The sequence below is a fragment of the Ambystoma mexicanum genome, chromosome 4q (genome assembly GCF_040938575.1).
Source record: "Ambystoma mexicanum isolate Mex_15411 chromosome 4q, UKY_AmexF1_1, whole genome shotgun sequence".
Taxonomy (NCBI): Eukaryota; Metazoa; Chordata; class Amphibia; order Caudata; family Ambystomatidae; genus Ambystoma; species Ambystoma mexicanum.
In genome coordinates this window covers 19911269-19938047 of record NC_090928.1, presented here as the reverse complement: position 1 = coordinate 19938047, position 26779 = coordinate 19911269, and the positions used below count along the sequence as shown (strand labels likewise).

General features: G+C 45.6%; 1 protein-coding gene across 6 annotated transcripts in view; it reads right to left on the bottom strand.

Moving 5' to 3' along the window:
* The window catches only part of TARBP1 (TAR (HIV-1) RNA binding protein 1), a 2688190-nt gene that overhangs the window by 2453557 nt on the left and 207854 nt on the right, over positions 1-26779 (bottom strand). For 5 of the 6 annotated variants that reach the window (XM_069607367.1, XM_069607363.1, XM_069607364.1 and 2 more), the window contains exon 4: positions 21068-21216. In XM_069607367.1, the coding sequence (XP_069463468.1) occupies positions 21068-21216 (149 nt within the window). The remainder of the gene's footprint in view (positions 1-21067; positions 21217-26779) is intronic. The other variant, XM_069607366.1, reaches the window with a different exon arrangement.

Here is a 26779-nt window from a genome sequence, read left to right as displayed (position 1 = left end):
CCCCTGCATAAAGGGTTTCGGTTGCAAATAACAATTACACAACGCGCCGTAGCCCCATCACTGAGGACAGACCCCAATCATTGCACTAGATGAAAGCCTAAAATTCTTAACCTGGAATGTCAGGGGATTAAGTAATTATATTACGAGAAACAGGGTCATGAAATACCTATGTAGACATAAGATTGACATGGTTCTCCTCCAAGAGAGACACCTCACTGTAGTTAAACTAAATACACTATAAAAAAAAAAAAATGTAAAAAAAATGGGGGGGCCACATAACTGGCTCATTATACTCCATGTACGCCCCGGGTGTGATATGGATAGCCCCGACAGTGCCACTCCGAACACTGAAAACTATAACGGACGATGAGGGCAGGATGATCCTAATAGACAGATTTCTCAAAAAAGAGAAGAATCTATTATTAAACACATATGCTCCAAACCACTACACTTAAACCTTTTTTTTCTTTTTTTTTTTAGATCCTTGTACGCGCGGTTAGGCCCATGTAGGAACTGCTCGATAATATCGGGAGGAGACTAACTGCACACTGAGGCCAGTACTAGATAGATCAGACAATAAATACACACATCGAGCCCCTCCAGCCAAAGCGGTGACCAGTCTACTGAACGCTTTCGAACTGACAGACGTATGGAGAGACCTTCACCCCCACACAAGACGCTACTCGCACCATTCAGAACCACAAACACCCGGATAGATTACTTTTTTGTGGGCAACAAGAATAGTAGCGAATTTGCACAAGCAGAATACAAGGCGCAGGTATTATCAGACCATGCCATCCCCCTAAAAATTGCATGGCAGGTAGCCCCCACTAGGCCAAAGACCCCCACATGGAAACAGAGTGGAAGCCCTACAAGATGACACATTCAGAGAACACATCGGGGGAAGTATTCAGGAGTACTTTAAACACAACAGTGTATAAACGTCAGACACATTGTGGGAGGCGTTCAAAGTGGTGATCAGAGGGGAAGCCATATCCAAGTCGGGCGGGTAGCAGGCGGTTATTAGCAGAGAGTTAAGATCAGTGGAATAAGAATTTGAAGAAGCAGAAAAGGAGACAAGCAATCCTAACATGCACGCCCCGCCATAACGAAACAAAACTAGAAAGTGCAAAGCACTGGGTTAGATTAGGCAAACTAAATTGCAACAAACATATAGAGAGACTACACGCAGAAGGCGACAAACCAAGTAGGTTATTATCATGGCTACTAAGAGTGATACCAGGAAAGAGATGATACGACCCATTGCTGATGACACAGGGACACAGTACACTACACAAACTGATATAAATAACACCTTCAAAGAGTACTATAGGAAGCTGTACACAGACATACTGTAACGCTCACCTGATTCCCGTAGAGGCGCCGGTCTTGACTGGGCGTATACCGTATCTTCAAAGGTGATGTGTAACACACGGCTGGCTCTTTGGGCTGGACCTCTGTGCACTGTATGTCTGACTCGAAGGGTAAGATGTCTTAGGTAAGTGAACGCCGTGCTCTCCATCTGCCTCGGGGCAGGGTGCTGTAACCAGTTTCTTCACTGGATAAGGGGAGCAGGCCTCTTGACTTCAGAGGACTGCTGTCCGTTGTTTACTGCACGAACGGTAAGTTTCGAGTAATTCTAATGTCTTTAAAGTCTTTAGTAATGATGTCTCTTGTTTTGCAGGGTTCCGGCGATGGCGGATGACGGGCTGAAGTGAGTTGAAAATGGAGCCCGTGTGATGAATAGAAGCGCCTGGAAGCACGTAAGTAAGCGCTTGTTGCCTGCTTAACAATGCGCTCTAAGTGTCTTTTTATTTTGCAGGTACAAGTTCGGAGCGGCTGCAGGGTGCCGGAATACCCACTGGGTTAGATGTGGAAAGGAGTAATGGCACGTGAGTATTAAAGTTCCCCAATGTCTTTAAACGCACCTTGTTTTGTCTTTCAGATGCGGGATGCAGCGCCGAAGGCCTCCGGAGCGTGCAAAGAGTTGGTAAGCTTTTGTCTTTCAGATGCCGGAATGCAGTGTGAAGACCTCCGGAGCGCACGAAGAGTAGGTAAGCCTTTGTCTTTCAGATGCCGGAATGCAGCGCGAGGCGTTGGTGACAGCCGATGGACCAGGTAAGTGAAGAGCTGTTACTGAAGACCGTAATGCTAACCTGTTCTTTCTTGTCTTTATAGGTGTTGCTGAAGACTGGATTCAGGATGGTAAGCCTTTTCCCTTAGGCCCAGGATCAGATGCAGAAGACACGATGAGCGTTCTGCTGCAGAGGATGCAGAATAACGCAAAGCAAGATTCATCCATCGGGTGTGGTTTAAATAGCCTCCTGTAGTGCTTAGTTGTCTCCTTCCACAGCCACGCCTAAGTAAGAAAAGAGTTCCTGCTTTCCAGAAGAGTTCCAGTGTTCTGAATCTAGGGAGTGGCTCCTGCCCCACCCAACAGGAAAAGTAGTTCCAAACAGAAGAGGATCAGAGGCTCAACTGGCAGGCAAGTAAGCAGCATGGTCTGCTGCAGGTAAGTCCACCCAAGCATTATGAGCCCGGCGCTTCCAGCGCTGGGACTGGGCATATTTATGAGCCTGGTGCCACTGGCGCCAGGACTAGGTCCAAAAGGTCCCAATTGGGACTGGTTGGCACTCGGAACCTGGGTTATGGATGTGCTTCCAAGGGAGTTGGGAAAACCCTGACCTTTTGGAAGCAGAGATCATGACACATACCTGAGGTGCTATACACAGAACAGATAGAGGCCCTGGCACAAATAGACCTCCAATGTCTTGACGTTGCAGCCGCAGAACAATTAGGGGCCCCTATTACCAGAGAGGAACTTAATACCATGAGAGCTGCCTACGAGCAAGACCCCAGGTACTGATGGGCTCCCGAGCAAATATAAAGAATTTACAAATGAGCTAGCAACCCCGCTCCTCAACGTACTTAACGAAGCATACGAAGTGGGTGTGCTGCTAAATCCCTTAGATAATCCATAAACATACACCTTCTGAAACCTAATAAAACTCCAACAGATTGTCGCTTGTACGGACCGTTGTCCCTCCTCAATCAGGACAGTAAAACCCTCACATCACTATTAGTCAATAGATTAAAGAAAGTGATCGCACACTTGATTCACCCAGACCAGACAGGGTACATTCCCGGAAGAAATACAAAATGGAACCTGCGTAGACTGCATCACATTATACATAGTACCAATCACCTCATGGGGCACTACGCAGAGTCATCATTAGAGGCAATTAAAGCATTTGATTCTATAAAATGGCCATGGTTGGAAGCCACTTGGAAGTGGAAGTAGAGGGAGAATAGCACAGTGGCAAACAGCTGGTCTTGGAAGCAAGACCACGCAGAGCAACAGAGGTTCGAATCCGGAATCCGCACTTAGAAACCAAACTCCGGTATGGTATTAGGTGCAATATAAAAAACCAATTAAACAATTAAACAAACATTGCATAAATTCGGACTAGGAGCAGACTTCATTAGATGGGTAATGTTACTGTACAACAGACCTATAGCAAGAGTCAAAACAGGTTGCCAGATTCGGGACAATGGGAAGGTACCAGGCAGGGGTGTCCCCTATGCTATTCATTCTAGTCTTAGAACCAATAGCGGCATACCTCAGGCGAGAATATAAAGAGGCCGGCATAATGATAGATGGCAAGAGTCACCTGATCTCAATGTACGTGGATGATGTGCTGCTTCACATACAACACCCAGAAACTAATTTAGAATACACAGTAGAGATTCTGAAAAGGTTTGCAGAGCCATCAGACATCACTTTCAGTCTCGACAAATCGTGTCTGTACCCATTGGCCGGACTAAGAGCTGGCAGAAAGTGTTTTACTGGCATTACAAATACGATGGCACATAAACACGTTTAAATACCTAGGCGTAGACATCTAGCACGAACCACAGAAGGAGCATGAGAATAACACGCTACTAACACTATGAAGAGCGGTGAGGACAATGGACTTCTGGACACAACTACCTGTCGCTTATGGGAAGAGCCTCACTATTAAAGATGGTGGTCCTGCCCAGAATGTGGCATTTCTCCAGTAACGTCCTTTACAACATACCCAAAAAGTTCTTCACAGAATTAGAATCGTTTTGCAGAAGATTCCTATGCATAATAGTAGGTGTAGGCTCATCTCTGCTACAGACGTCCAGCAAGCCCTTCTTCCTGAAAGAAGTGCTATGGATAAAGAACACCCTTCTGGTACAACCTCCTCACCTGTACACATTGGGGAAGAGTATCTGGCTAAGAACATGCAAATTACTCCAGTTGAACTCCCACTTCACCTCACAAATCCCTCTGGTTACACTGGAGGCAGACAACCAAGAAACACGTTTAAACATACATAGGTACTGGGAGCCCAACGGGGTAGGTACAATAGGTGACTTTTTTACAGATGGGGAACTATCCAACTTTCAAGACTTAGTTGGACAAACTGGCATACACAAGGGGCAATATATCATATACATTAAACTGGTGAATGCACTTAATTAATGTGGCCATGGTTGCATGAACCACATGGACTCCAATAGCATGGTCGATACTATGTACGAAGTATCATACAAGCAGTATTTGCACCCAAGAGCGAATAAAATCAGAATACCTCATGTGTCAAACATATGCCATGGTCTACACGTAAGCAGAAACGGGGCGGACAGGCTGTCATTAACGCAAATATAGAGACTGGAAACAGCCAGAGACTGTGCACGTGTTTGTTAAGTGGGGTTAGGGAGGCAGGTGGCAGGGGGGATAGATAAGACATTGCTTTGTAAAGACTGAGGTTGATCAGTAACAGAAGTATACGCATGATATATAACAATGATGTTAATGTAGGTTTCCAAAAGAAAATAATACAAACGGTTTAAAAAAAAAAAAAGAATTGGTGGAAGGGAACACCGAACGAACGTGAATAAAGCTTGGGGAAGGGAACCCCTACAAGTGCTGTGAGCGAGAGGTTTGAGCCAGAAAGAGGCAGACCTGCAGGAACTTTTACTTTGAGAGGTACGAACCCGATCGGTTAGATTGATCTTCTGAGTAAGAAAATCCACCCCGATTTCAAGAATGCATCTATCTCTACACGGGCACAAGGTTAAGGATCGCATTGATTTTAAAATTCTCAGTTTAGTTATTAAATGTGGATATAACCTTGCCCCAAGTTACCCCTAAGGAAACATATCCAGGCACCAACCAATTCATCAGTTGCGGTCAAGTGATCAATTTTTGTTGCAAACTCTACCCACAAACTTTGCATACAGGGGAGATTGTAGATCCGATTTGGACATGTGCGATCCTCGGTGCAAGCAAAGGCACTCAATCCTCTCCTGAAGATGTTGGTTGACTGCAATTAAACACATACATTCCGTCATAGATAAGGGCCGACTGTCATAGAACTTTGTGAATGACGCCAACAATGAATCATCCTGTCCCTGCTTGGTCCATCACTAGAAGAAAGAAGGACCACTGGGTTCGGAGGATTTAACATCTCAATAAATCACTTATATTTGTCCTGATGAAGGCCCGGCTTGACTAAAGAGGAGACCAAGGTTGGATGCGGTCTACCTCTACCGTTTGGGCCGAAACGCACCGCGTCGACACCATTTTTTTCCAATCTCATCCATTGCCAATAAAACACCCGTTGAGGTGATAGGTAGCAAGCACCTTATAATTAACAAAATAATTATTTACTTTTCTTTGTCTGTTTCCACATCCTTTGATGTATTGTATGTGACAGTACTGTTTTTTGTTTGAACCCAGATCAAATGTCGTCTACATGAAAAGATGTCCAATGTGATAAAAATCGTTGTGGTATATGTTTTTTTATACATTTTATGTGCTATAGGTGTTTTAATACAAAAAGAAAAAACAGTGACTCAAGATGAGTCAATAATAAAATATGTTCTGTTCTTAAAAAAGTATGGTTTGGTTTATAAGAAGTTGATATGCGTTAGGACCTCATAATATTCTCACATCAACAAATACAAGGTAAAAATATATAAAATGTGATTTTATTCATGCCTTAATCTTTACATCTTTCTACTGTTCTATAATTGTGGCCCTTCATCTCCACTGTATCCTAAATTTTAACATCCATTGTGATTGTGTGACCTAAAAGTGTTGAAATTAGGTTATACACTGCAACCACTTTTACCTATGACAGCGTTTTACAATTAAATCAAAAAAGAGGATAAATCTCTAGGCACATTGCCAAAATATCTTATGCTCTATATCCCAGTGCATAATATCAAAGTCAATTTCTTAGATTGCGGTTAAATATTTTATCAACAGCATTAGTTTTATTTGCTCGTTCTCACACTGAGGAATCATCAATAGGTTTATGTAGCTTTCGCAAAGTAACTGAAACCGTGCAGACATTGAGACATAGAATGGTGGAATGCCCGGCACTCACCGAAATACAAACAAAATAACTGGGTCGTTTAAATATTTATCTTCCTCCTTCCCCGGATGAAATATGGAGTAGAATGAGCACTGGTAGAGAAACATTTTTAACCACAGAAATGTTGACAATTTAAAAAATGGTGGGCTTTCTTAAAAATGTTTTTAGTGTAAAAATCCATAACAGCGACCTAAAACGTTATCTATTTCTGCTTAAACATGAGATTTCTTTTAATGCAAGATGCCGATTTATTAATGTGTGGTTTAAATACATGTGAATGAAATGTAATACTTATTTTCATTTTGTATGAAATAATTGGTGATTAGTTTTATTTTATTATTGTACATTTTAAAGAAAATTATGATCAAAGCAATTTTTTTTTTTAAACGTGACTTTCGTTCCAGTCTTAAAGGCCTGAGCAGCGGACATTGTCCTGAATCCGTTTCACGCATTCCGAATCCTCCCAAAATTAATGCATTCCTTTTCAGGTGATCTCTTACCCGTCAATATCTTGAATCACAGTAGAGTGACATCCTGCAAGGTTGAAATTAGAAACGGATAGCAGGCTGCAGAGACTTGTACCTTAAGAACCCATGGTGCCCATTTATCTACCACATACAAACATGTACGTTTTTCACCAACTACGCTGACGATACCAAGTTGGTGGTCGAGTTGGGTGGACTATCAGGAGGAGAGCACTAAAATCTCACTTTACAACATCGAGAATTGGATGGAGGGCAACTGGATGTGCCTCAATAGTAAAAAGACGGAGATGATGATTTTCGGCACACACCCAACTAGGGACTGAGTATGAGGCCTTTTACATCAAGGACACTCATACCCAGGTGTTGGGGCAGGTAAAAAATACTGGGGCTGGTAATGGAAGCCTCCATGGGAGCCGAGGTGCAGGTACACTACCTGCATAAGAACAATTCTTACCACTTCTGCCTGCTCAGAGCCATTCATCCCTTCCTGAGTGAAAAGAACAGCGCCACGATAGCCAGGTCAACAATCCTATCCCGCCTAGATTACGGAAACTTTCATGCTCGGAGCAAGCAACAACTGCATTGATAAATGCCAAGTCATGGAGGACAATGCTGTTAGAATAAAAGGCAAGAAAAACGTGATCACATCTCCATGGACAGGAAAGCACTACACTGGTTGAGGATTGAAGATAGTATACAATTCAAAGCCATGACACTGGTGCATAGGTGCCTGCATGGATCCACACCTGAATACCTAAAGAAAAAGATCTCTCGATACATCCCCCAACCGATCCTCAAGATCAGAGACACAAGGCAGAATCACAAAGCCTCCACACAGACAAAAAAACGGAATTGGGTAGGGCCTTTCCTTTACTGCCAGCGAACAAATGGAATAACCTACCTTTACCCCTCCGACACGAATCAAGTTATCTGGCCTTCAGAAAGAGCCTAAAAACCCACATCTTCAAATAAAGGACCCTAGTAGGGAGAGTTAGGTTAGATCAGATTGTGTAAATTCTTGTATGATGTCTGTTTTATGTTACGTTCCCCGATACCCGCAGGCTTTTGGCACTTTATAGACTCACAAATAAAATAAAATTAAAAAAATACACACAAGAGACCTCAATGGCTCTTTGGGAAGTAATTCGCTATAAAGTCTGAGGATCTCCAATTCCATATGAAACCCATTCAATGGCATACAAAGGTCAGCCTATGCACCAATAGCAAATGTCGGTGTTCTCTACAATGGCGGGCAACCAATACCCACTCCTTAGTACAAGAAATCTTGATTTACAATCTGTATATAAGTAGTTGATCTTCTGAATCACTGAAGGTTGACACGTACAGGGGGCTATGGCACCAGCAGCAAACTGCAATAATGCCCAGGCCCTCAGTCTGAACCTGTAGGTGCTAATCCCTCAAACGGCGAAAGCAGACGCCAGGTGAATGCTGGGGAGATCGGAGGCCCAATTGCAGAGGGATGTGCATGAACCAGTGTAACTGGACATAGCAGTGGCCCAGAACACCCCAGAAGGCAGAGAGAGGGTACTGTGGACAGAGGCTGAGATGGGACACCCCCAGAGGCCACAGACACCCCCAGAGGCCACAGACACCCCCTTAAGGAGTCTCATAAGTATAAAGTTGTATCCAACGTGGGGATGCTGGAGTTATTTCTTTAAAAAATGTATGCAATGATTAGCAGGGGGAAGCAAAGATTTTCACCCTCAGAAGTAAAAACATGATTTTGTGTTTTTTTCTTCTTTTGTTTTTTTAAATTGAATGTTTGGTTTATTACAAACCTTTTACAGTTACATCTGATGAATTTCCATCCCCCAACAGAAAGAAAAGGATTTTGAAATCACCATATCTTTCTACACTCCCTCCCCAATACTCTTTAAAAAATAATCCCCATGCAATGTCATCCTACAAATCACAAGTTCGATATTTCCTCCAGGAATTTCATTGCTGCCAAAATCATCACATTATTTTCCACAATTATGAAACTTTCCCACCACTCATCCACAGTTAACGTCTTACATGGCGACATCACTTCACGCATGCATTTCTTTCTTACAGGGGTCAAGTCCCCACATTCTGTTAACCCCTTACTGCCGTGGGTCCCCCCCACCCCCCAGTACCAAGGCCTTAATTGGTGATTTCGGTAGGTTGCCATTCAAACCTTTGTAACCTTTTGTTACATGAGATATCTCTGTCAAATTTGGCCCCTTTTTTCCTCCCACATGTAGGCGGTCGTACCACCAAGGAATCCTAGTTTGCTGTAGGGGGGTGAGAGAAAATAACCAAAAAGGGAGAACAATTTGGGTTTTTTTCAGAGAATGACAATAGAATGATGTACAAAGAAGCCTGTGGTTTTTCCTTTTAAGTGCTAGGAACAAATGGTTTGCTGTGCTGAATTCCCAATGTTCCAGGCTTTCAAGAACAGGTTGAGTGGAAACCAAAAAAAAAACATTTTGATATGGTTACCAGCCGTTTTGTGAGAAGTAGGCGATTGTGGCCTTTTTTTCCAATATGCAATGCGTGGACGGAACGGAAGCGAAGGGTAGAAAAGCTGAATGGGAAGACAGAAAGACATACATTTCTGAAAAGTAGACAAAATTCCAAGTTTAGGAAGGGATGATTTGCAAGGGTCAAGCAACAACTATGTAGGGAAAAATTCCATAGTTTAGGGTAAAATCGAAAAAAAAAAAATAATAATAATAATTAATAAAAAATAAAAAAAAGGTATGTGGTGGACATGGTTGGACCGGTAAAGCAATGGCTTCTGTGAATTTTGAGAAAAGCAATGCTCTGTTACATTCCCGGCTCTTCTAGTTCTGAAATCACACATTTTTAGTAATATTTCACAAAACAAGGATTACCACAAGCCAAAAATTGAGCCATGGTACACAGGAGTTTTATGCTTACGGCCTAAACAGACGTATTGAGCATGTTTAAATAAGGAAAACAAATGTGGGGAGGAAGGGCAAGCATACATTTTTTGAAAGAGCGCAGACAGACCTTTGGAAGGGTAGGTGACTTGTGCAGGTTACAAAAGTGTATACTGCCTAAAGCAGCGACTAAATGTAGGGCACATTTGGGAAACGAAAGGGTTGTGTGACAAAGGGCTGGAGCAAATGGGTCGAAACGTTATGAAAACCACGCAAAAACAACAAATGTCGTACCATCCCGCGTTCCCACAGGCGTCCCGACGAAAACGGTACCTCACATGTGTGGGTGCACCTACCTTGGTGCAAAGGGAAAAGGCTAAACTACTGGTAACGCCAAGTCTTTCGGCAGAGCAGATTAAGGAATTTTGTTCTTGTGGACAACCTACAGATTTGGACCTGGGTGTCACAGCCACCAAGGGAAACATCTAATCCCATGCATTTCCGAAAATAATACACCTTTGGGATCCACAGATGCCCGACTTGCGCAAACCGCCCCAGAATGTATTCCCCACAAGCCCTGGCAAATACTCAGACGGTGCCCAAGGCCAAGGACATTACCCCCAACTTTTCTGGAGCTCTGGCTGGCCTGCATTACAGCTTCTCCAAAAGCGAAAGGTCGGGGACCCTGCCAGGGCTCCCTGGACCCGCTGCTGGGCTTGGGGATGGTAGACAGCCGCCCAAGGCCAGGGAAAACACCCCTGACTATCCTGAAGCACTGGTTGGGCTGTGTTCCAGAATTTCCATTGGGGGAGGGAAGGGGACTCTGCCGGGGCTCCCCCGCAACTGCCGCTGGAGTTTGGGGCGGTCGACCCACATGGGAGACAAGGTGCCCAAGGCCAGAGGCATCACCTCCGACCATCCTGGAGTTCTGGATGGCCTGCGTTACAGCTTTTTCCTCTGGGAAAGGACAGCGACCCTGCCGGGGGATCCCTGGAACTGTCGCTGGGCTTGGGGATGGTCAACCCACATGGGAGACAGACGCCCAAGTCCAGGGACATAAAATCAAACCCTTCCGACTATCCTGGAGATCTGGCGGGCCTGCGGTACAGCTTCTCCCACTGGGAAAAGATGGGGACCCTGCTGAGGCACCCTGGAACAACCGTAGTGCTTGTGGACAGTACACCCACATGGGAAAAGGATGCCCAAGGCCAGGGACATCCCCCTCCAAACATCCTAGAGTTCTAGCTTGGCTGCGTTACAGCTTTTCCCTTCGGGGAGGTACTGGCACACTGCCAGGGCCTCTCCCCCCCATGGAAATCTGCCCCCAGGGAGGGCTACGTGAGGTGTCCCCCATCCACTTACAGTGGGGGGGGGGGGGAGAGGGCCACCCCACTTTCATTCACCAAAAGATTCCTGGTGGCTAGTGGCCCCCACCCCCACCCAAAATGTTTATTATTTTTGGTTGGCCCCATGCTTTGGGGGCCCAGGGTGCGCTTCAGAAACATACCCCTGGTGGTCTAGTGGGCATTGCTGGGCGCGGATCGAGCGCTCTGAGCTGGATCTGCGCTCAGCCATGCTTCAAAAAGGTGTTGTTGGAAAAGGGAGAGTCTCCCCTTTCAAACGACACCTTCCTCGATCTGAAAAACACAATGGTGCCGCAGATCGAGAGGGAGAAAGGTGGAGACTCACCTTTAATTTTCACTGCAGCAGCCATTTTTGGCTGCCGATGTGAAAATTACTTTCAGTTTTATGTCAGCACGCATACGCGTCCCGACGTGAAACTGAAAGAAATCCAACCCCCGGGCCGTGAGGAGGAACCTCCTCCTCACATAGCCCGGGGGTTGGATTTTAGTTTTGGAATCCCAAAAAGGACGAGCTATCTCGTCCTTGGCACTACAAACGTATTGTAAAGGACAAGATCCTCGTCCTTGGCATTTAAGAGGTTAATAGATGTTTAGTTGTTTCCACCCTGTCATGACGTTTACAGAACCTACAGAAGGGGGGAATGCCCTCGATTTGCTTCCTAGCACCAAGGACTTCTATCATTGGGGGAGCATTAAGTCTCAACCTCATGAAGACATTCCTGTATTTGTAGCTCGGGAATTTCACCAAATATCTAGGAAGTTGATTCGATCTTTGTTCCAGGGGCAGATCAAGCGGTAGCTTGTACGTGCTTTTTCAACAGTATTAATCCAGTCTGCACATAGTATTAGGGTCTTGGCTTTATCTGGATTACTCAGAAGTACCTCTTTGGTGAGACCAAGAGAATCCAATCCTTCTCTACGTCTCAGTTTCCAGGGGTCCACAATCCCGTCCCCTCTCCAACCCTTGCTATCCTCAGTAGCTTTTAGTATATCAAGGGGGGGCGGTCTTTTATACATTTCCGGTATAAACTCAAGGATCTCCATTTCAACATTTAATTCAAGGACTGTAGGCACAGTTTGAACCTAATCAGCAAGATCGATTGTGTTTTAGGGAGACCAAAGACCCGCTTCCAAAAGAGACCCTCCGCCACCTCCCAAAACTATGTAGGCATTTTCAGGACTGTTTCCGCTGCATACAAGACAATCAGAGCAACCTTTTGCATATAAAAAGATTATTATGGGGACCAGCGTAAATTTACCAAATCTGCTCTGTAACGCCTTAGTCTGCGCAGCCAGCCTTACACACTTCAATCTAAGTCCATCCCATCCACAATTTCTCCTTCACGCTGCATTTGAGACTCCCAAGTATGTTATCGAGTCTACACACTATTTTATCGGAGCCGATTGCCCAGGTAAATTTCGGTTTTTGTTTTCCATGGGCACCAGAGGGCACCAAAATGTGGATTTTTCGTTCATTAATTCTTAATTCATTTAACTGAAAATGCCTCTCTGAGACATTCTCCTTTGTAGACTTATCGGTGTTAGATCGATGACAACCCAATCATTGACATACATCATCCACAGAACTGGTGGATTATACAACTTGGGGAGGGGTGGGGGGGGTGCTTTTACTCCTCCTTGGAAAGATAACATATCCTATATATACAGATTGAAGATTGTAGGTGCCAAAGGGCAACCTTTCTTCAGTCCCCTAAATGTATAGATTGACCTGGTTAGAAGATCCTTAGCTGATATTCTTGCTTGGATTGAGGTAGCAGAATAAAGTGCCCCAATTGCCACCAGGAGATCTGGAGGACAAAGCCAATTCTACATTTTTTCCCATAGTTTACCTCCATTTATGCTGTTGAAGGCTTGCTCCAGATCTATAAAAGCGAAGACATTCTGATTCGTTTTAATCGCCCTCATCTTTAGTACATTTAATAGAAACAGATTTAAAGTTGTCCCTATCCCTGAAACAAACCCTGCTCGTCTTACATCAGAGTGCCCTGAGTCACAGACCCAATTGTTTAGATGTTTCAAAAGGATTGAGGGAAAATCTTCCGCAAGGGATCAAGGAGGGTGATGGGTCTATAATTTCTGTAGTCCTCTCTATCACCCTTCTTGTATATAGGCACGATTAGTGCCTTGGTCCATGACGGAGGAATTTTCCTGGCCAGTAAGATCTGATTGAAAAGAATCCAGCAGAATTCTGCCCAATCCTCTGGATTCTCAATTAGAGAATTATTATTCGGGCTATCCGAGCCTGCAGCTCTTGAGGGGTTCAACTTTATTAGGATCTGTATATCTTCCTTGTCAAATTCAATGGACATGGGGTCAGAGCAATTTCTTGAGCCATTAAAGAGATTGGTGAAGCATTTAATCCATACCTTTTCCGGCACAGCGGGGACCATTCAAGCCAATTGGAACGTGGCATTGTTATTAAGTAGCTTCCCTAAATCTTTAGCGTTTTTGCTCGACAAAATCTTCATTATAGCGTCCGCATCTTCTTGGACGTGCTGAGCTCTGGTAGCCAACAGCCAATTTCTGTATTGTTGTCTCCTTGTCCATTTTATAGCCATTTTGTCCCCTTTATTTGAGCTGTCTATGCATCGTAGATACATGCTCAGGCTTTTCTTCATCTCTCTCACTTCCTGGCTCAGATAATGCAGCCTCTTAAATTACTGTTTTACACCAATATTAGATTTCACTGAAAAGCCCATCAGCGCTCTTGAGTAGTCTACGCCTCTACTGTTGAAGTTCAGGCTCATTTGGTTTTTAGCAATCACAGATTTGACATCCCGTGGTGTTATTCTAAGGCGGTTCCCACCCTGGTTCGTGTGTATTGCAACTGACATCCAGCAAGGGCCAACAATGTCCAGTAACTTGAGGGTCTGGATCAGGAGGTGATGATCTCCATCTGTCATCGGTTTAATTTCTAAGCTACCCAACCATTCAGTCAGGCACCTTGACAAAATAGTAATCCAAATTAGCGGTCTGATTCCCCTGAGACCATGTGGCCTTTCCCGGAATATCCCCCCTCTCAATTGACCATTTACCATACACCCATCTCTCTTTCAGTTCTGAGACCCAGGGGGCTGCTTTTATACTCAACAACCTCTTGGACAGCTTCATTCCTGCTTTATTCAGACATTTTATGTTAAGGTCCCCACATAACACTATATATGAGGATCATTCATTGACTGCCCCCACTAAGTCTTACTCCACCCCCCCATCCCGATAGGTTTCCAATACAAATGTTTCAAGGTTAGTGACAGAGGGTCTTGACCCTCCACCCTCTCCCAAGACAAAAGTCACAATTTTCACAAAAGGGTTAAGATTACTTGACTCCAGAATGGTGCACTGTTAAGACGGATTTCTGAACTCTGTCCTGGTGGCGCAGAAGTTCAGAAGGCCAACCTAATTACTTGGAACAGGGTAACCTCTGGACAAGCCAGACCAATCAAGGTAGCGATCGCGGCGGTCAAGACTAGGTCTCAAGAGGGGTGAGGGTGACTGAAAGCCCGCAATGAGCACACAAAGCAAGAGCGCTTACAAACTACTCCAAACAGGTGTTATATCAAAAATATAAACACATTTATTTTAAGGCCTTTAAAACAACGACCGTAGCGAGAAAATCACAATATCACAATATTAAACCAACACATACCATATCAACACAATATATATACAAATACACAGTCGCAAGCGTTTAAAGCACGAAATATGTAGTCCACCTGAAAGGAAAGGAAAACAGGCAGTGCGATAACGCTTTTGACTCAGTTCGCCTTTAGAGGCACCTAACTAGATGGAAGTCCGAGCCCTGCGAAGAGTGGAGCCTTGTGCTCAAAGTACCTGCCACGCCGGTGCCAACGGGCAAAAGGGGAAGCTCTTCGGAGGAAGTCAGGCAGTTCGGGTTAGTGCACAGCAGAAGGAGAACAGGTTCCGCAACTCAAGCGCAGCCTCCACAGCGGGCAGAAGCAGAGCGCGAGTACGGCCAAAAGGGTGCTGTTTTTACACAGCAGGGAAAAGCAATGGGATACTGCAGGAGGGCGACCAGATCCTAGCTAAACTACTCACCGGTCCCCGAAGCAAGCAGACCCAGGCTTCTCCACGTTAGTTTCAGCAGCTGGCGGCTTCAGAAGAGCAGGGAACGCCTCGTAGTCGTGTAGAGCAAAAAGACGTCCCAATCGACGAAACCAGCACAGTTTTGTTGCCGCAGCAGGACAACGGAGCGGCCGTGTGTATTCAAGCCAAATGTACACTCCTCCCTTCACACTTGGGAACGCCAAGTGTACGAAGCGTGGGAGAGTGACAAGGACTCGAAATACAACACAACCTGGCGGCAGTTACAGAGCAGGACTCCCTTGTAAGCTGGTCAGTCAACTGGATGGCCCAGAGACACTTCCGAAGGCTTACTTGGCAGGAGATGATGAAGTCGCCGGGAATAGCTGTTCCTGCTATTCCAAAGGTCGAAGCACCAGTACAGGCCTTCTGGTTCGATCCAAGGAGGAAAGGGTTTCACAGGACGACAGCAGTGCAAAGGAGGATTCCTTCAGCGGGTCACCAGCGATTCCTCGGTCCAGCCTCTGGGTTGCAGGATACTTGGCTCCTGTATTCCTTCGTTCGTGAGAACTCAGGAGATCGACATGGTAGTGGTGTTTCCAGCTCCCTCTTATCCACGGTTCCCTTCGCGCCAAAACGGAGGTGAGCCAATGGGAGATCCGCTCATCAACACACATACCATACGTGGACCAATCACGGACCACGGTGGTCCCAGGCATTCACACCACCCTAGACTCTCTGGCACCCAGGATGTGTATTGGGACCAGACATCCCAGCCCACACCCTGGAGGCACACAAACGACATGTAGAAGCCCGCGAAAGCAACCACGTTTCGCGGGAAAGTACATGCCCAAATAAGGAAGGCCCCGGGTCGCCCGACCTGGGGAAGGTGAAGGGAGCAAGACGGTCAGTGGACAGGACAAAGGAGCCTCGTGGTCTGGCCATTTTGGAGAGCCAGGCCACCATTTTGGGTTCAGGGCAAAAACGTGCTCAGAACGCCAAAAGGAGCTCAAAATAAACAAAACGATCGCTGCCACCATTCGAGTCCCTGAATGACTTGCACCGATCAAATACCATCCTAAAAGAGTATCTAGGGTCTGTAGAAGGCTAGAGACCCAAGAGAGCTGTAACTTAGCTTACAGTGCCCTCTTGTGTCATGTTGCACTAAAGCCGCAACACGATAAAAGAAACTACGGGAAACAGCGTTCCCCGGTACTGACTGTCTTAAGGGCATGTCAGTTTCCCCGTAAGAAAGGAGCGAAAGCCCAGAGAAGTGCGGCAGAAGGCTGTACTTCTCTGGCAAAGTCAAGAACAAGGTTAAAAACAATAGCAAAAAGTTTAGGGGTTGCCACATGGAAGGAAAATTCCCTACAATTACGAAATCTTTCCTAACATGCACGGACCACTTCTTTCACCAATATCAGGAGACCTTCAGAGGGCCTTCCCACCTCTCTGAATAGCTGGATTAAAGCAGATAAATCATTTGCACATCGGCTTCGTTGACAGCCATGTCTCCTGCATACAACATTTGTCATAGGATGCCACGTCCAATCCCTCTTTCTTGAACAGATGTGCAAAACCTCTTGTATTCCATGAGACCAAGTGTAAGAGGGAACCCTGGGAAGCAGGGAGTTCTAGGTCTGAGGATTGAGCCAGCATTGTTGCCAACCAACTCCAATCTGCTGTGGGTTTTGATGCGCTCCTGGTATTCATGCACATTTTAACGTTTCTTTCTTCTCCATTTACTCCTCCAAAAGTCACTTTCAACAAGGAGCCTTTTTTACCCCCCCCACCCCTTGATGCTAGCCACGGATACTCCGTTCCCATGTGCATGGGGGTTCACGACCATCCAGCCGTTGCTCTCTGGTCAGAGATGTGCGCCCCAGCTTGCTCCTGGCTAGGAGTGGTCTGGGATGAGGCGCCATCTCGAGTTTAATGGCCGGCTGACCTCCCTCCAGTAGCTTAAATCCCAGATGGAGAAAGTCATGTTTTCCTTAAAGCCATTGATGGGCAACGGCCTTCTAATTCTACAAGCTACCTTTTTCTCATCCAGATCATGAGTTATATTGGCCGTTCCTTCATCATCCACCGATATTCCATCAGAGTATGTTGACAGATTCATTAGGAGGTGAGTGTCTTCATCCAACATATGTTGAATAGGCGTTTCTCGGTCGCTGAGCTTTGGGATAGTTCGACCTGTGACCCCCTTCAGGTTTTTCCATCAGGTTCTGAGGATGTGGGTTTGTGATGTTGCGTAGAAAAGCCCTTGATCCATTTGAAAGACTTCTTTTGAAGTATGCTGGGTTTTTTCGATTTATTTTGTTGTCTCAATCATCTTTTTTTCCCCCACTTCACAATGGTTGTTTTTTCCGAAGACGGGATAACGTTTGTTGGCCTTGTTTGTTTTACTGGTGGTTTGGTGTCCGTTACGGATACTTTCATGATGTCCAATACATGGGGGATCCCCGAGTTCTCCACACAGGGCCCCGGATCCAGGACTTGGCCTAAGGTTAAGGCAACATTAGCCCCTTCTGAGATCATTCTTTGATCCCTTCGATTTCCTTTGCTCTCTGGGCTGTGTGCGCAATCTTGCGACAATGAGCTATATTAGCGTGGCTCTTATGCTCCAGATCTTCTCCTGGATAGTAAGGGGGGGGTAGTAAAGGGGCTCACCATGGGCTCCACTCTTCATTGGCCTTGTAGCGCCCGTTCCTTTCTGATGCCTCATCCATTTCATTTGTTCCAAGATTGAGGTCATCAGTGTAGTTTTCTCTCCCACCTCCCCTCTTGCTAAATCAAATAGTCTTGCTTGCCATTGGGGAGTCATCTCAGCTTCTTTGTCAGGCCTAGCTTGCACCGCTCCGGCAAAAGATTCCAGGAATATCAGCTTCGTGTTTGACATTGCCAGCAGTGTTTCCTGATCTTTAGATGCTTGTACAATTTCAGGAATGGATTCACTGCCACCAGTAGAGCTGCCATTACCCAGTTCTGTAATTGCACGTGCTCCACCCCTCCAGTCGCCCGTGCTTGATGCATCTGAGCGCACCACGTGGCCCTCTGGGATTGAAACAGGGGCATGTCGGAGAAGGCTGATGATTGAAGAGTCTTGTGGTGTGGAGTTAATAGAAGTTTGTGCTTTGTGGGATCTGGGAGCAGTCACTGCAAATTGGTCTCCTCTTCAAGCTATTTCTAGACTGCCCGACATCTCAATGGACTGTTAATTTATTACCAGGTGTGGTGGTGAAGGGTGCCTCCTGGATTCAGATGATCTGCAGCCCATTATTCCCGGAAATGCAGTTGTCAAGGTGTTAATCCTTGTATAAGGGAGCCTGCGCTGATGGGATCTTGTGGAATTTAGAATGGCTATGTCCTGAGCCAGCCGCGAGTTCAGTGCAGAGTGTTGCCGTTCTGGAGTGTGTCTGGGGAGATGGCAGGATCTGGGAACAGTGGATTCCGCCTCATCTCAGATGGCAACAAGATTGCATATTCAGGGGAGTCTGGCTGATTGAAGACTGTTTCAAGGAAGAAGTAATTGTCTCAAACACTGAGGCCTCCTCTGGAGCCAATCCCTTGACCCCCATGGGCCTCAGAGTAGACTCAATCAGCAGGCATTTTGTTTCTTCCATCTGGGCAGCCTTGAGTGTTCCCCCCAGAGCTGTGCTAACCTCAATGGCATTCTCACTGGGGTCCAGGAGGGACTTCAGGTTTAGTCCAGCTAGCTGTCCTTAAGGTGGGAGCGTGGGTACGGGAGGGGCAGGAGGGAGTGAAGAGAAGGAGATTGATTGTTCATTGTAGGGGGTGCCTCTATCAGTGGTTCAAACGAGAATATCCATTTAAAGGATGCTCGCCCCTTTTCCAGCTGCATAGATCCCACTGATCGGCCTCTTCGAGGCATCATTCAAGGCACCGCTCTTTCATGCCTGAGTTTTGGAGTTCAAGAGGGGGCGGCGGCGAGTCTTGACTCGCCACACCCACAGCCGCTGCTGTTTCTTCTCTGACTTTCGTCCGTTACCTTGTGCAGGGACCTGGCAGCGTCATGTTGGAGATTACCTCGCCTTGTTTTTTGGTCAATTAAGGGCGCCCTATGGGATGATTGTATTGGATTGCCACACAGGTGTCAAAGTTCAAATATTCACTTTCGATGCGTTATCGGGCTACTGGGGGTCCTACGATTCTTTGGTGAGTGTCAGCCCACCCCCGTTAGACACCCAGTAGAGATCCAGTAGGCTGTCAGTTGAACAACAGTTGAGCAGCGATTGAGTAGCGCGCCGGCTCTCTCGTTAGGGCCCTTATCTTCAGCCAGTCCCACGTTGGTCCACGAGTCAGAGTAGTGCCTTCTATAGTCACCTCTGGCTCCCTCTGCTCGGCTCTGTGAGTGCTTCACGCTGATTAGGGGTATTTGAGGGTAAAACACACCTCGTCCGGGAATAGAGCTTGAAGACAGACTCTCCTCCCACTAGCTGGGACTGCACACCTCTGCACGGGTCCACATGAGTCAAAATCTACCCCTACCAGCATAAGGAAACAGTCTACCAAGACTCTAGAAATGAGGTGACTCCAAAATCCATTGTAGATTTGTTAAGGGACTGAAAGCTCGGATGGGGTCTTACGAAATCTGACATAACTGAAAAGACAATGATTCCATCAGTGGCAAGCCTAAAGAGCCTGAACATAAAGGTCAGGGAAGAGATGAATGTTCAGAGGTGGAAAGGAAGGAAGTAAGAGCAAGATATAAGATTGCCTCAACACAAAACACCTTTTTAGAATGTCAAAATTGTGTCGTTGACCCCAAAGTAGACCCTCAAAACAAAAACGGGGCGTTGAGCATACTGAATCCTCGGCCTGATCTTGGAAACTCCCCTATTGTCAGAAGGAATACATACTAAGGACCATATTAATTACTTCCTAAATAACCAGTTCTTATCTAGATGTTATCGAGCAATCTACGTGGTTAAGAAACTTGGAATAATGTCCAGAAACAGAAGCTATTAAGGGCAAAGAGCTGGGACCGAGATATTCATTCTAAGGCAGCCCCACAAGTATGAGAAACTAATGCAATTGGCTACCGTAAAAAGCAAGCACAAGTGTGAAGTAGGGAAAATATTCCTGCAGTGACATCCTGTTTGGCAACAGACGAAATTGATAGTTTATTAATAAAAAACGTATGTTCATCAAGACTTTTTGGCCATGTTGTAGATGGGCTATATGGTGCCCGATTAATTACCCACATCTGGTAGCATGAAGTAGCATTTAAATAAGAGTCCTGAACATAAGGTAGGCAAACTTATATTTTATGATAGTTGTAGTTTTTGGTTATTAGTAATACTATCAATAACCAAATAGCTGCAAAGGGTAGAGGTTATCACTAGAGATTCAGTTTTGACTGCAATAATAGCAGTTTATTCAGCCCTTTATCCCTGTCGGAACTTTCTATTGCAGTCCTGTCCTCTGTAATGTGCTAACAAATTGTATTCTAGTTGAATGTATTCTGAAAGCTGATTAACCTAACGTATGTTTTTTGTTCTTGTCTCATGGTATGTTCCTCAATTTTCCATTTAAAAGAATGTATGGTATTCATATATTCCTGAAACCTTATGTGGCAAAGCTAAGACATGTGAGAAAGTGTATGAAATGCAATGGCAGAGTGACATGGCATGTGCAATAAGATATAAAATGTACTATTGATCGCACAAAGGTATTTGCAAAGTAACTACTGCACCAGTAACCTCCAGGAAAGTGCAAGCTTACATGTATTGCAAGTGAAAGGTGCCAAATGGGGTGCTCCATGCTATCCATGCTAAACTATTTGGAAACAAACAAACCAAATGTATATTTAAAACTCAAGAAATGTTACTTGCATCACAAAATTCAGGTAATCCTGGAAGAGTACTGGTTTCACAGAGGTCCAAAAAGTTAAAAACTCCTTCTCTCACCAACGTTTTATTATCACTCTGAAGCATTCTCTTATAAATGCACAAATGCCATGAGGGATGGAACAGCCAGCAACCTAAAGCAAGAGAGAACATTTTTGTTTAGCATACCAAGAATGCAAGTGAATTATGGATTTGATCGGTCACGCACTGCACACTTAAAATGCATTACATGGAGATTTGCTTTAATGATTATCATATGACATACATTACTCACCGTATTCTTCTTTCTGGTGCTTATATCTGCTTAGATTCACATGCTGGCATATAGTCAGAGATCTAGTGGTAATCACAGAGTATTGCGTCTTTTTTTTGAAGATCTAAAAGGGACGTTTTCTTGGATAGTCTAACACTATCCCTACTGGGCCGTTTATTGTACCCATGAACCCTCACACAGCTAGGTCCCCCAGTGTTTTTGTTCTGCCCTAAGGGAGCCTGAAAGAATGCGCAAGTGAGAATAGAAGAAATGAAGGTGCAAGAGGTCTACGCTACTTCAAATACAAGAGGGGAGGAAGGTTGGGCACATGTGAATCTAAGCAGAAACAAACACCAGAAATAAGATTACAGTGAGTAATGTACGTTTTCTAATGTTCGTAATCTGCTTAGAACCACATGCTGTGAATAGACTAGCAAGCAGCACTAAGAGATGGCGGTGGGAGCTTTGAAGGAACAGCAGCAAAGAGGTCTTAAAGGGGAAATTTGCTCAGAAATGTTATTGTCCCAATCCATCAGGCATGTATTCTTAAGCATACTGTAATCGATCAAAATAAATCCTATGCATCTTACCTTCGTTTTTCTCACATTTGTACATGCGAAAACAGGTATGCACCGCCATCTTGTGCTAAACTTATCCGTTGATACATCATCCTAAATTCAAGTGCCCTTGAGGCAAGAATATAGATCTCCCACCCCTCAAACTGACATCACTGGACGCTTACGCCCTTTCTTACAATGCCAATGCACGTCTCGTGTGAACTTCCTTTGCGCGCAAGCTATTGACGTGTCTCCATGGAAATGCTACGATGCGTTTTTCCTCGACAATTATAAACAAACCCTTTTCGAGCACACAACAATGGAGTTTTTTTTCCCTTTGTGTCAGTGTATTTTGTTTCGAGCCTTTGTGACTTGTTTCTGCTCTGTTTGGCCATCTTCCCAGATCGATGCTCTGTGACCAGGTACTGATCTGGACTGATTAAACTGAGTAGTTGCTTTTATTTAAACATTTCTTATATACAAACGTCTTTACCAAACCATAATTAAATTCTGCTTTTACAAGATTTATTATTTACACGTGTGCATGCGAAATTTCATAGTTTGTGCCTATTGTTCATGTCTCATGTCTTTGCACTAAGGGTTTTTGTAACTTGGCAGTGTGTTCCCTTTTTTAATATTAGTAACTGTATACAAAAAAAAACCATTCTTATTTTTCTGACTGTTGATTTTGTATTTCTTCAATATTCAGGAATTATGGCAAAATACAGCCCTACCAGTATGAGACTGAATATTCAGCGGAGGAATTAATAGAAAGAGAAGGTAGCAGAAACGATGGGTAATCCGAGAGTCGTGATCAATCACCTGAGCCTGAACCCAGTCGCATGGAAGGCGTTTCCACCTGATGTACCGGCGATCGTTGCAAGGTTATGCCAATCAAGGTGGAGAACTGCTGCTGCTGAGAAAACTCTGGATGCTTGGCCTACATAGTCGAAGACACACCACTGCACGATTGATTGCCCGCTAAACCAGAACATCTCCATCCTATCCAACAGATCAGACCGCCATACCATCAAATTCACCATACCAGTCATTAGCAACCAGGCCAGATTCTGCTCCGAGCCCCACCATGGCCTGTAGCTCACGCAATATGACTAGCACAAACATTCCACTCATCAACTCACCTCTCCTCTCCACACAAGACCCCACAGCCTTAGTGGACCACTATAACACCTTGCTACGCAAGGCAGTCGACCACCTGGCACCTCTCAAAGCAAAGAAATCTAAGAACCCAATCCATCGTAACTCTTGGTTCACCCCGGCTCTCGGAGCAGCACGTGCTGCGAAAAGACCAGCAGAAGCCACCCGACACAAAACCCCAGACTCCTACCAATAAGAGCCACCGCTCTATGCTGTTGCACCAATACAAACAGCTGATCCTCACTTCTAAAGCCTCTACTTACAACAATAGAATCGTTAACGCTGCATCTAGTTCGCGCTAACTCCTCACCATTCTCAGTGAGTTAGAAACCACCATCTCCCACCCTGATGCCATCCTGAAAGATATCGCCTGGTGCAATAAAATCCAAGACACATTCACAGGAAAAATCATGCAGTTACAATTCAAAATACAAGCGAAACAAGCCTCTCTACCAACTGCCTAAAACCCACCCTGGCTATTTCTTGATGACATCCCTTTGACAGAGTTCCAAACAATCAGTAATACCGCCCTCGTAAACACCATTGCTGGGCGTAAACCATCCCGCTGCAAGGGGAGGGGGGGGGACGACACATTCCCAGCATCCTTGGTCAAAGAATGCACAGAACCTTTACTCCCTCTATTGCCATCAATTCATCTTTCGCATCCTGCTCTGTCCCACTGGCAATGGAGGAATCTTTGATTTCACCGCTCCTGAAAAAAACCTAACCTCGACGCAGCCAGCCCCACAAACTACCGCTCCATCACTACAGTCCCCTTCCTCCTCAAAATCATGGATAGAGTGGCGTGTTTACAAATACAAATTTTCTCAGCTTTCCTAGAACGCCATCACATTTTAAGCTTTCGCCCTAAGCACAGGAACGAAACAGCCAGTCTTGACCTAAAAAACAGCTCAACCATGCCAATGACATGGGCACCCTCTCACTGCTCCTCCTACACCACATCGCCGATGCATTTGACCTTGTAGACCATAAATCCTCTGCCAAGCTCTAACCTCTGCTTCCCACTTCTCCCCCAAAGCCACTAAATGGATCGCCTCATTCTTGTCAAACAGATCCTTCAGAGTATTCGCAGGAGAGGCCACTGCCTCACCTACACCAAACTCCTCCGCAGTAACCCAAAGCTCATGCGTGTCCTCCACCCTGTACAACTTATACACAAAGCCTTTGTTCGACCATCTCGATGCAGGTGGAATCTCACACAAATTACGTAGATGACACCCAAATACTTATCCCCCTGATATGATAGATTATTTATAACGCGCTTAATACTCAGAGGTTTCTAAGCGCGGACCCGGGGATCGAATCTGTGTTGCTCCGTGTCGTCTTGCTTCCAAGGAGAGGACGTTGCACCTGCGCCATCCTCCCCCTCACTAGCGACCACTTTAAAGACTCTCAGAATCAACGAAATCTACGAAACTATCCAATCTTGGTGGCCGCACATAGCCTCTGCCTCAATGATGGAAAAACTGAACTCCTCCTCATTGGGCCCCCTGCCCTCCTGAAGAGTCTCCCCCAGGAGTACAAATCCTTCATCATTGGCGGCCACAAGATATCTGTTGCCCCCTCTGTCAATACCCTTGGAGTCTATCTTGATCTTCTCTAGCCATGACCCGCCAGGTCAACCACATTGCATTGGCATCAGGATATCGACGCCAGTAACACGTTCCTCATTACCATTCACCGCCTCTGAGGGCGCTAGAGAGCCGTCCAAGATGGCTACTGACTAGAGAGCTCCGCACCGATCCTGAGAAAGATCCTGATAAAATATCTTTATTCTCCCCCGAATCCCCCCCCCATCCGCCTCGATAACATACCCCAGGTCTCTAACGGCTGGCAGATACCAACTTCATCGCCGTCCACCATTCTATGACAAGACCGGAGGCGAGCATTATGCTTTTTCTTCTTTAATTACTGCTAACCACAGCTTTTTAAATCTTTCTTTGTTTTCATATATAACACTTTTTTTTTTTTATTTTTTTTTTATAACTCGTATAAACAGAGAAAAGAAAAAATGAAAACATCGTCTTAACATGACAAAACTACATTTCCCATGAGGCTTCTCTGCCTGGTAGTCCCACAGCCTCTCTTTCACTGTCCAATCCGGCAATCCATCCTGCTATAAGTCCCCGTTTCCCTGGGTCCCTTCCTCTTCTTTTTTGCTGCAGCCACAGATAAGTGACGTTTATTATGGATAGTGCTTGATTATACTATCTTTGTCTGTTGAAACGTTTCAAGAATGACCTTTACTTATTCTTAATTGTGCGCGCGTGTAACTAACAAGCGACAAAGCGTTTGCGCGAAGCTTTATATGCGCTGACCTCGCGAGTAGCATAGCGTATTTCAGAGCGGCCGCCTGCCGAGCCCGCGAGTGATCTGACACTCGCTTTAGGGCTCAGGCAGCCGGCCGCACGACAATGCATCGAACGTTGATAGAGCTCGCATAATACGCAGAGTAAGCCCAACCGACCTTAGAAACAAGGTGAAGCGCGCGCATGCGCATCGACCTACAATCTCCTCAGTAAAACGTTTTCTTGCTCGGAAAAAAAAATGTACGGCCAGTCCTCCGCCCTTATTTCGTTCCAAGGAGCGCGAATTTTGCTATTTTCTTAGCGGTTCGCCCTAGCACAGCAGAGGTATCCCAGATTTTTTTTAAAAAAGAAAAAAAAAAGAAAATTGTGGAGGAGCTACGTCTTTAACCCACTAGTTTCCTCTGTACGGCACATACAATTACCATGGCATACAGCATGGGAAATGAGGCTTGGAGTGAAGGGAGCGAAGGAGGACTGGACCAGGAAACAGAATGCATGGAGGAAGATATGGACCTCTCCCAAAGCTTCAAGAGAGTGCTAGGCGACTCATTAGTTCAAGCCGTAGCACTAGGAGTTAAGCCTCTACAAGTCCTGGAAGAGATGCTGGGCAGAAAAGCTGGCACGCTTGATGATCCCGGGAGAAGGAACCTCCACACAAAATCCTCTGCAAAAAGGTGAGAAGGGGAAGAAAGTGGCCCGGAAGAGGAAACACTCTTCTACTCCCCCGGGCGAAAGTACAGGGAAGGATAAATCCCTAGAGGTGGCTGATGCATTCATCAGGCTTAAAAGTGCCTTCCTAACGAAGACAGTCCTGCCCAACCTCGTACCCCCTACCCCAGGGGCGAAAAATATAGGGGATGCCTATTCATCATCCTCGGAGCACTCAGATCAAGAACAGCCAGAGGAGGATGTTCAAAGCATAAGCAAAGTAAGCGTGGTCTCGCAAAAGAGTGCAGGCGAGCCTAAAGCCAGCAGTGTGGAGGCCCTTCTGGATGAAGAGGACATATCAGACATGTTCGACCCGGACACCATAAGGCACCCCAGATCGACAGACTTGACGCCTTCTCCAAGAGTAGCCCTTTACATGGCCCAAAAAATGAGGAAGCCTATGGAGAAAGACATTAGATTCAGACTCAAAGCTGAGTGTCCGAGGCCAGAGCTGACTGGGAAAGTTGCAGATACACCCAAACTCGACGCAAAGATGCTAACCTTCATTACGAAGGCAGGGAAAGACACCAGGAAAGGTATGGATAGGGCATGGAGAACATGCCAAGACAAGCTGCTAGACATAGCCGGCCCTATAGCAAAGATAATGGACCTGGCCGAAAGGGCCAAAGATACAGGGGAGCCAGTCGACCCATCCATCCTAGCAAGCTGGGCTCAGAGGGCAGTCTGCATG